This window comes from Papio anubis, chromosome 14 (genome assembly GCF_008728515.1).
Source record: "Papio anubis isolate 15944 chromosome 14, Panubis1.0, whole genome shotgun sequence".
NCBI lineage: Eukaryota > Metazoa > Chordata > Mammalia > Primates > Cercopithecidae > Papio > Papio anubis.
In genome coordinates this window covers 93,364,187-93,375,804 of record NC_044989.1, presented here as the reverse complement: position 1 = coordinate 93,375,804, position 11,618 = coordinate 93,364,187, and the positions used below count along the sequence as shown (strand labels likewise).

The window sequence follows — 11,618 nt, the reverse complement described above, 5'->3', positions numbered from 1 at the left end:
ACGTTGTAATTGTTTTATACAGGCTATTCATTTGGATTTATCCATACAGCTACCATTTTCATGACTATACATTCCTTTCTACATCAGTATTGTTTAAACATACCTTACGTGAGTCTATTGTATCTCCCTAAAGGGTTGGCCTGCCCCTGGCCCAGCTGCCCCTGCCTGCCAATATCTCCTTCCCATAAACCCTGGAGAACACCTAACCTTGTGAGGCCAAGCCTTTCAATGGCTCCCACTGCCTGCTGGACAGGATTTATAAACTCTTTCCTGACCCATTCCTTACCTGCTTCTGAAACCTGGCCCTTACCAGAGTCCCGCTCCTCGCTGGTACTCTGATTCTTTCATACTCTGGACAAACTGCTCCAGTCCTTCAGGACCAGTCACTTCCTTGGACGGCTCCTTGTGATCTGTGAGGAGAGGCAGACACCCTTTTGAGAGTGCCCTGCTCCAAACCCACTTGGTTGTCCAGCCTGCTCCAGCTGCTCCGTGATGCATGGATGGCCTGAATCATGTGTGTGTCCCCATTTCCTGGCCCAATAGGAACATAGGGCCTACACTGAGGTTATCCACAATATAGTGATAATAACCCCTGTAATGCTTTTTCCTTGTGTTGCTTTGAAGTTCAAATCCTAGTCTATGTGAAACAGCTTTAAAAGTTGGAGGGAGTATGTACCAGGATTAATGGCTGTTTCATAAGCTTAATGGGAAAAATTTTTAACAAAACATGAGTAGCTTTATTTTATTCCCAGGAGATTAATTTAAGCATCAGTGGATAATTCATTTTCTAGTCATGTGCCTGATAATAAATTAGCTTTGTAATAAGAAGTCATTGTTAAAAATTTTTTTCTTTGTTGTTGAACTCTTTTAAAATAAAATCTTACACGAGACCCAAATATATGAAATAAATTTAAAATTCACATTGTGGTTGAAGCAGGAGTGAGGCTTTCTCACAGCAGTCATCAGCAGCACAAAACGACCACCCTGCTGTTAAGTCCAGAGAGTCTTAGGCAGGTTTATTACGTTCTTTTCAACCAGAAACTTGAATAACTGTTTACCATTCCAACAACCCATCTCACATTTCGACGTACCTTCTTCAGAGTTAAGGAGAGCTGCTTTATACACAGTGTGGTCAGATATAGCCACGTATGTAACAAACACTCCCGCAGAGTCATTGAGTCCCTCTGTGAACAGTCTGCTCAGCTGGCACTAAGTACTGTGGCGCGCTGGCCTGGCTCTGTACTTCAGGTCACCTACCCTCCAGGACTCCCTGCCTACCAGAACCCAGGTGTCACTGATCTTGCGAAGAAACTTCTGAGCTTGTTCTGTGACACATATAATTTACTGAATTTTTTAAGACTGAGAGATATCTGTGAATTTCAAATGCAAAAATAAAATTTAAAGTGTCCAGATAAATTGTGTTATGCAAGGTTTTATTTACAACTTGGATGACTTTATGATTGCTCAGAATCTGACACAGACTAATAAGTTTTATTGTCTGAAAATACTCATAAAATACCTCATCTCCAAAATAATTCAAATGAGTAATTAAATGAATGTTTTGAAAATGACAGTTTTCAAAAAGGAAAATTAAACACATTTTAGTAAATATATATGTTTTATTTGTCAAGAGTAAATGTCAGTTTTATTTAGAATACTCAAGTACAAAAAATGAAAATTTATATATCTATGACTGTTAAGAAATGTTAGAAATCATTAAAATGTTCTGAGAATACTAGTAAGGCACTGAATGCAAATACCACCTGAAATATGAATTATGTGCATTTTCATATCTTTAATATTCAGATGTTCTTAGTTATTTTCTCAAAATGTATTTTTAATAAAATGATTCAACATTATTTTTCCCCTGGAAGACAGAGTTTAAACAAGTATGTAATGAAAAGTTTTCCTAATAAAAGCTGTGATACACTCATACTCAAAGGTACTTTATCATTAGGAAAAAAGAGTTTATATATTTGGATGTTTTAACTTTTAAAGATATTTTGTTCCACCACAGTAATACATCAGCCATAATAAGGCATAATAAAGCATGAAGTCATATTAAATAATTTGACATAAAAGCTTAAGATCGTATCACCAATTGGGTAACTGTATCAAAAATTTTTAAGTTCTATAAAACTATTAAGAGGTTAGAGTTTCAGCTCTATAATACATCCCAAAACATATTCCCCAAAATTTTTAGTATAAAAAAGGTTCACCTTGGAATATAAATGCAATCATATAGTCACGATATTAATGGGTTCTGTATTTTCAATGGCAGTGACACTTTGCTCTTTGGTATAATGCACTGCAGTGACAATAGCTTGGTAGCAAGACAAAAGATTTAGATTCATCACAAAACAGCAACTTAAAAATTTCTAACAACAGTGAATATATATGAATATGTAGGTACAAGCTGAGTATCCCTTATCCAAAATGCTAGGGACCAGAAGTGTTTTGGATTTCAGATTCTGGAATATCTGCATATATACAATGGGACCTGACTAATTACATAATTCAGGTTTCACATCCACCTTATACATATAGCCTGAAAGTAATTTATATAACATTTTTAATAATTTTGTGCAAGAAACAAAATCCGTTTAAACTGAACCATCAGAAAGCAAAGGTGTCAGGTGGGGAATTTTCCACTTGTGGGGTCAAGTCAGTGCTCAGAAAGATTCAGATTTTGAAGCTTCTGGATTTCAGATTTTTGAATTAGAGATGCTCAACTTGTAGAATCATTCACTCTGGCTTATGTATTGACCTTGTACTTGAAAGTACTTTTCCATAAATATCAGTAACTGTGGCCGTTCACCAAATATAGAAGTGATAAAACAAATAAAAACAGCAAAATCAAAGCACACTTCTAGTTTTTTTTTAATAAAGTTTGCTTGTGATGATGACCTTCTGTGCTCTGGAACTTCTGTTTTACAAAAAATTGGAGCTGGAAAGAAAAAGAACCTTTTGATTGGTACACTTTGAAAGAAAACATTCAAGAAGTAAAAATTAGCAAATATGCACCTAGTATATTATAGGATATCTGGCTATGGGACTTTGAAAAAGCAATGAAAAAACCAAAAACACCAAACCATATTTTCTTGAAGATAAATTCTTCTAGAGAGCGCTCAAAAAATACGGGTTTGGCCCTGATTTTGCAAACAACAGTAGGGTTCTCAAGTGGAGCAGGGAAATAATTTTTACAAGGTAAATGTAAATTATCTTTCATATAGGCAAAAAAATGTGAAATCTAATTTTAGTAACACTGGGTTAAGATGAAAGGAAAAAAAGTATTAATAAAAGAGCCATAAGCTTTAAAATTCAAAGCAGGTTGAAAAGCAGTAATAAATTTATAGTTTATCTTTTGAAATTCAATGCTTGAATAAAATACAGCTTTTATACTACTTATTCTTTAAAAAGTAATTGCATGCCTACTATGTACCAGACAACTGCTCTAGGCTCTGGGGATGGCTATATCAATGAACAAGATAATGATCCATGCCCTTGCAGAGCTTACATTAAAAGATCATACATGCGAATTCCTTCTTCTTTTCCAAAAAAAACAAAAAACAAACAAACAAAAAACCCTGTAAAATATATAAGCCAATAAAACCTGCCAAAGTCCTGTGGTTTACTTCTCCATGTTTAAAAAATTGAAAGCCACCAATGGGCCAAGGTTATGTTTTATTATTTTAAAGTTGAGTTGCAATATTCTGAAAATGGGTCTGACATAGATGCAGTGAGAGCATTAAACCAGATGTGTTGCTCTGTGGGGAACATGGGAGCATGCAATGCTGCTAGCACAGAGGCAGCTAGAGTAAACTGAGGCAGAGTCCACCAAATGAGCATTCTGAACAGAACAAGGCATGATGAATTTCCTCAACAGCCAAATAGTTAAACCAACAGGGACATCTTTAGTGGGAGAAATAAAACAAGGGACACAAAGTACAGAAGGAAATTATCACAAAGGAAAAATAAACTTATTTTCTAAAACTTGGGTAACTGATTTTAACACATACCCCAAACCTACACGCCTTGTGATTATCATCCACATGCTACTCATGGCCGCCCCCTTGCACTGTGGCCCTCTCTACCTTTCTCTGCATCTTTACGTCCACCACTGTTTTCACAAGTTCTGACATCAACGCACAGGAGTTCGAATCCACAGCTTGGTTCCCTTATTAAAATAAAAATTCTCACAAAATCAGTATCAGTAGAATTTGTTCTAAAAAAATGAACCTAAGAATTAGTTTAATAAAATACTATCTATGTCTATAATTCCCCAACAAAGGGCACAGCTTCATTTAGACATGAAATTCAAAATAACTCATGGTAGGTCAGCAGCCATTAGCTGTGTACTAGGGTCACGACTGGGCTATGAAATAAGAGCAGCCATTTTTCCCCCAGCTAACTGATCCTTTCTACACTGTGATGTATTTTTATTTTGTTCATTCATTCATTTTGGCAAATACTGAACACATAACATGTGCCAGGTGCTGTTCTGGATGCTGGGGAAACCGCAGTGGACAAGAGGGACAAGGTCTCTCCTCTCCAAGAGCTGACATTTAGTTGGAGGAGGCAGACAAAGCATAAGGAAGCAGAAGTAAGAAGCGCAAGGAAGATCCGACAGGGCAATGTGACAAGTGCGGGCAGGGCTGCCAAGGAGGGTGGCTGGGTCTCTTACTTCTTACGGTCCTTGTCCTTCCTCAGGTTGCTGCCTGTTGCCAGAAAGGACTGGCCGTGAAATATCTCGGAGGTAGCTTTCTTTTTAGAGAAAGCAATTATTTCTTCTTCCAAAAGTCTTCTCTTTTCTTCAAGTTTCATTCTCTCTTCTTGGTGAAGTCTCTTAAGGTGCTCAAATTTGGCCTGTAGCTGGAAACAAAAGTGCAATCCCCACTACTGACACAGCACGGCAGCAGAGGCACGCTCTCCAGCTCAGCAACACAAAGGCGGACCCCATAGCACAACACAGAATAACCTACACAGTCAAAATCTTCCCGAAGTCTCAGAAGTTCACAGTTCAAGGAAAAGTTTACATATGGAATTCCCTTGGTAACTTTAATTTTAAATGAGTTCCCATGCAAAAAATGCTTTAAATATAATAAAAATCACAGCTTTATGAACAAAACTGTTTTTAAAACACTGTGACCTTTTCCTAGAGTTTTTATTTTCTCAGTGTATATTTTCCCCACAAAACTTCTTAAAGTCTCTTAAGTCCATGCTCAATAAAAATAAGAGATGCAAAGTATAGAAAGAAATCACCAGGAAGGAAAAAAACAACAACACTATTTTCCAAGTAAAATATGTGCAGTAAACAGTTATTGAAAACTGTACTGGTAAACATCACTGGAAAGCAAGTGTCAACTGTCAACTATGTCAAGAATGTCAAAACTGTATTCTATTTTTCCAGTCTTTCAATGTCTTGAGATCTAGGCTTTAAAAAAATCCTAAACTCAGAGAAAGTTTTACATATAAAAATATTCATCGTGTTAGAATTTACACTATCCAATAAAGATAAAGTCAAAGAATAAATGCTAAACACATCTGATGCAGCCGCAGGAGAGCAGAATGTGCAGGACTGTTGAGCTGAGGGCAACTAAGAAGCAGCAGATACAGGAAAGCTCTCTGACCTCCCTTTAGGTGCCTAAAGGCAGGATATAGATGTACAAAGACAAAAGGTATCCAGCTCCCTTCCCCAACCAGGGAGAACAAAGGTTAACCAGCAAAGACAACTTCAGACCCTTTTGGGCCTAGAGACTGGTACCAGACAGCTCTACATTAACTAGCTTTACTGGCTAGCCTTCATCTGCCAGCTATGTGCCTTCCTCCAAATTGCTGCCCCTAGAGACTCCAAGTCCTTTTCCTTTGTCTTGTCATTTTTTGTAAAAATTAACTGTTCTTTGTTGAAGATGCTATAGAAGGTAGAATGCAGTCACTTCTTTGAGAACTACTCATTGACTGTATCACCCATGTATATGTGAAATACACATGCTAATAAACTTGCTTTTCTTTTGTTAATCTGAGAATAAGGGGTCATTCCAATTAAGAACCTATAGGGGTTATTCTTCCCCTAAACAACTGTTAAATGAGTTTCACAAAAGTTTATAACATTACCACAAGAGATTTCTCTTAAGTGAAAAAAGCAGAAGAAAAAATTATTTAAAGAATAAAATTCAGTAGTTTTGCATCTCCTTGGGGCTGAAAATCACTTGATAAACCATATAAAGGGAGCAATGTCACCTTGGATGTCAACTTAGGGGCAGGTCTGTCTTTTACTTTATATTTTTCCACAATTTAAGGAATGCCCTATATTTCTCAAAGCTATGAAGGGTATAAAACTCTGTAAACTTACAAATAAAAAGGAAGCTTTAAAACAACTGGGATATACCAAAAGAAAAATTCTATCTAATGTTTTTTACCATGATGGCTGGCACTGAGTAAGCACTCAATAAATATTACCCATTGTTAATAACAAAAAATAGGAAACTTATCTTGCTCCAACTGCCACCCCGGGTAGTTCTTTCTGTGCCCTGTGCTCTGTTATAGGTGCAAAAGAGAAACCCTTAGCACACATGTGCTGGGCTAACTGTGGAGCAGCGTCTCCCTGAGGATTACTTAGGAGCTATGTCTTTTTTATTTTTATACCCCCAGCACAGCACACAACGCTGCTCATAAAAGAATTCTAAATGATGTAGAAGAACTAGTAATGAGAAGAAATACAGATGGAAGTTATGTGAAGTTCTGCATGCAAGTTCAAAGAGACAAGGTCCAAGGAAGAATGTAGGTGGTCCTGGTTTAATTGTGGCTTACCTCAAAAAAAAAAAATCTAGGGTCTTAAGCCAGCTCCATACGAATCAGCTGTGTGCTGTGCCCTCTAACAACACAAAGACAGTGTCTAGAATCTACATTTTAAAAGATAACCGTATTTTTGGTCCTCTGATCTGGTTAGGTAAATCTAACATTAACGTTTTAGTTCTGGGTAGAAACCTAGCATTCATGCAAACAAAGCAGGACTTGGTGTCTAGAAAAAGATGACATAGCTGGGCGTGGTGGCTCATGGAGGTTTACAGGCATGAGCCACCGCACCTGGCTATGTCATCTTTTTCTAAGACACCTAGTTGTCTAGAAAGGGGGAGACCTTTGGGAGGCCAAGGCGGGTGGATTGCCTGAGCTCAAGAGGTCAAGACCAGGCTGGGCAACACGGTGAAACCCCGTTTCTACTAATACAAAAAATTAACCAGGTGTGGTGGTGTGCGCCTGTACTCCCAGCTACTCGGAAGGCTGAGATAGGAGAAATGCTTGAACCCGGGAGGCTGAGGTTGCAGTGAGCCAAGATGGCGCCATTATACTCCAGCCTGGGCAACAGAGTGAGGCTCCATCTCAAAAAAAAAAAAAGATGACATATAACATTTGAGGAAATATTTCACTGAAAATCAGAGACTGAGGGAAGAAACCAGAGAGCTAAACTCTGGTCTAATAAAAGTGTTATGTTCCAAATACGGAACAGGTTGTCCTGTGAGCCAGCGAGCACCTGACAGGAGAAGTATTCCAAGGGAAACAAGGTTAAAACAGATAATCGAATAAGGCCCTTCTAACCTAAGATGCTTTTATTCCAGAGGATGTCTTTTCAGAGAAGCATCAGTTCCTTAGTATTTGTTTATTTAAATGGTTCCTGCTTTTAAAAAAGTTACATGCTAGGTACGTGTGTGTGTTTAAAGGGCACGCTACCCAGATGTCATTCAAATCGGTGGCACAAACAGAGAGTGACAGTTTTCTGCACACGTGTGCACCGGTGATGTGGGAGAGGAGCAGGAGTGGGGCAAAGTCTGGAAAGGAAGCAGCAAGGGCAGGTTTCTATCACGTGACTAGAGATAGCTCTCTGGTTACTCAAATGGAGGTTGTGTACCTCATATGCATACTAAAATATCTTGAAAGGTCACAGAGCCCTTCATACATCATTCATGAGGTTGACTAAAAATTTCCAGGAAAACTATAAAGAGGGAAACATTAAACAAGATGGTGGGGAGGTGTGAATGTGACTATTATTCACACTGTGTGGCATTTCCAGCTCTGGCTATCAACAACTATTTCATATACATGAAGCATGCATGCATGGTTCCATTATTCACTATGACAGGCAGTTAATTCAAACACATTTTCAAATTCTCAAAAAATTAAAAACAAGGGATCTCTTGTGTTACCAATAGTCACCAATTCTCTTAAGATTAAGTCATCAATATGGTACGACAGTCTCCCCTTTTCCATGGGGGATACGTTCCAAGACTCCAGGAGGATGCCTGAAACCACAGGTAGTACCATACCCTATGTTTTTTCCTATATATAGACACCTATGGTAAAGTTAAGGCACAGTGTAAGAGACTAACAATAACAATGAATAATAAAATAGAACAATTATAACAATATATGTAATAAAAGTTATACGAATGTGGTCTCTTTCTCTCTCTCTCTCTCAAAATATCTTATAGTAATATTTTCAGACCGTGGTTGACCACGGGTAACTGAAACCTGAGAAAGCCAAACTGAGGATAAAGGGGAATACTGTACAATGCTATACCTTTTGTAAACACTACTTTTAAGGATACTACACATTCTGTCACTCAAAGATCCTTTTAAAAGTATCTTTTTTCTTTGGGAGGCCGAGGTGGGCGGATCATGTGAGGTCAGGAGTTCGAGACCAGCCTGACCAACATGGAGAAACCCCGTCTCTACTAAAAATACAAAATTAGCTGGGCAAGACGGTGCATGCCTATAATCCCAGCTACTCGGGAGGCTGAGGCAGGAGGATCGCCTGAACACAAGAGGCAGAGGTTGCGGTGGGCCGAGATTGCGCCACTGCAAAAAAAAAAGTAACTTTTTTTTTTTGAGAGGGAGTCTCACTCTGTTGCCCAGGCTGGAGTGCAGTGGCATAATCTCGGCTCACCGCAACCTCTGCCTCTTGTGTTCAGGCGATTCTCCTGCCTCAGCCTCCCGAGTAGCTGGGACTATAGGCATGCGCTGCCATGCCCGGCTAATTTTTGTATTTTTAGTAGCGATGGGGTTTCAGCATATTGGCCAGGCTGGTCTTGAACTCCTGATCTCAAGTGATCCACCCGCCTTGGCCTCCCAAAGTGCTAGGATTACAGGCATGAGCCACCACACCCGGCCCCATTTTTAGAAATTAGAAATAAATACTAGGGAAAATATTTCACTCTGCTGAGCTAGCAGATGACTTCCATCTAAATTCTGTGTGGTCCCTTCTGCCCTGCCTGCCTAGAAGTTAGAGCCTTAGAGCCCAGTCTTTGTGTTCACTTAAAAATTCCCTCGACCAGGGTTCTCGGCTGCCCTCTGTGCAAACCCCTTCTTCACACCCTGTATTATAAGTCTCCTGTTCTCTTCATGTTCATGGTTGTAATGTAGCTGCATTTTTAAATTGCAAATTACTGAGCATACTTTTTGGAAATATGAGGGGCATAAATGTTAAATGAAAAAATTATCCCAAGATATAGACTGACATATCAAATTGGGTAGTAATAATAACTTAATGATGGTCAAGTAAGCTGAGGGATAAATATAAATGGTACTTTTTCTTAAAGTGGGGGGGGGTATATAAGAAATCCATGTGTCACACACACATGCCTCATGAGTTCTTCTAGAATGTTGTCAATAAAGGAATAGGGAAGACAGAACGTCAACGATATTTGGAGACATCATTTGTTCTGTGCATCTCCCCACTCTACTCATCTAATGTTCACACACTATTATCTAAGCATACATCATTTTACTAACCTACATATAAAAATCTAGATTTATACAAAAGATAAGGGATATTTGTTTCACAACAATATTGGCAAGGACATATTTAAGTAACAGTCCTTTATTATAGAATTAAATAATGTTCTGAGTGGTATCTTTTTATTAGTGAATTGGCAAAACTAAGAGTCATGCTATATAAGAAACACTTGAATAAAAGAAACTAAACAAACATAATACCCATGTACAATATGTAATCTGTGATTGCATCCTGGTTCAAAAACAAAAACAGAAAAATCACCAAATAAAAAGGAACGATTTTGAAAGCCAATCTTGGGACAACTGGGGAAATCTGAATAAGGACTGAAGATTGGGTGCGATTATGGTATTCCTATTTTCCTAGGTAAGGGGAAGGACATAGGTATCCTATACTTTCACTTTTCTGGTGTTTGAACTTTTTCCAAATACAACATCAAAATTTGAATTATAAATAAATTAGTAAACTATTACTTTTACAAAACCATTTCCTGCACAGTTCACTTACGCAGCAAGTACTATAAGTGTATTTGAAATAATAAACTAGCACAACTGGATTACAGATTAACTCTTCAAGAAATCATGTATTTTCAAGAAAATAGCTTTACTCAAAACCTAAACTGCTGCTTGAGAACTAGAAGCAAACAAAACTATGGAAGTTCACTGGTGATTTTTTTTGGTGCCAGGACTACCCCAAGGTCATCTAGACCAGGGGTCCCCAATCCCCAGGCCACGGACCAGTACTGGTCCATGGCCTGTTAGGAACCACTGCACAGTATGGGGTGAGTGGCGGGCAAACAAGCAGTATTGCCTGAACTCTGCCTCCTGTTAGATCTGTGGTGGCATTCGATTCCCACAGGAGAGCAAACCCTATTGCAAACTGCGCATGTGAGGGATGTAGGTTGTGCACTCCGTATGAGAATCTAATGCCTGAGGATGTGAGGTGGAACAGTTTCATCCTGAAACCATCGCCCCTGGTCCGTGGAAAAATTGTCTTTAGGAAACTGGTCCCTGGTGCCAAAAAGGTTGGGGACCACTGATCTAGACCACCTAACTACACCCTGACAGACTGAGAGACTGGGTTCAAATGGGAAGTAAAGCTACTTCACAGCCTTCACAAATCCCCATTTCAGGGCAAACAACCACCCCAGCAACACTCAAAAAAGGCTTTATTAAGCCATAGTAAAAATGTTTATGGCTCATGGTTAAGACACTTCTCAGTAACCTAGTCCATTATGAGCCCTTGGTAAGCCATTTCAAATGGAAGAATATTTGCTCAAAAGGCCAAAATTCTCTTTGGTCTCAGTTAAAGGAGTGAGATGACAAAGGGAAGGTCATCGTTTGGAAAGCATCACGGTAAGACGCATACACTGTGTTGCCACTGTGGCTGTGAGGCCCACCACCTTCAGGAGTTGGCCTGTGGCAAATGTGGCTTACCCTGCCAGGCACAAGAAAACATCCAGTGGTGTTTCTTCCTTTAGCCTTGGCACTAACAAAGACAAACCACCACTGAGACTGGTTAAATGACGCACCTAAAAATTGTATACTGTGGATTCAAGGCATGGTGGATTTCATGACAGAAAAATGTTTGCACCCAAGAGGGTAGCTGCTGCAGCTTCCAGTTCATTATAAGAATTTCAACGATTAGTCACTCCATAAATGCACTACTTTAAAAAAAAAAAGAAGGCCAAAGTTTTCATTTAATTTCAGGCTATGATTTTAAGTCAATATTCAAATACTATGTGTTGGAAAAACTACTCTTTAAAGAACAAGTAGCCTACAAAAGCATCTCAAGCAAATTCTTGGAATAAATTCTCCAAATTAATAGGACA

At 38.7% G+C, this 11,618-nt stretch overlaps 1 protein-coding gene across 8 annotated transcripts in view; it reads right to left on the bottom strand.

Annotated features, from left to right (window-relative positions):
• Window positions 1–1,416: 1,416 nt before the first annotated feature.
• Window positions 1,417–11,618, bottom strand: part of SEPTIN10 (septin 10) — a 70,194-nt gene continuing 59,992 nt past the window's right edge. For 4 of the 8 annotated variants that reach the window (XM_003909109.5, XM_009184926.4, XM_031655383.1 and 1 more), the window contains exons 10-12: window positions 4,685–4,872; window positions 4,095–4,177; window positions 1,417–2,947 (exon numbers count right to left, since the gene is read on the bottom strand). In XM_003909109.5, the coding sequence (XP_003909158.1) occupies window positions 2,742–2,947; window positions 4,095–4,177; window positions 4,685–4,872 (477 nt within the window). In that variant the 3' untranslated portion in view covers window positions 1,417–2,741. Of the gene's footprint in view, window positions 4,178–4,684; window positions 4,873–11,618 lie in introns of all 8 variants that reach the window. The other 4 variants (XM_003909108.5, XM_017947843.3, XM_009184927.4 and 1 more) reach the window with 3 other exon arrangements.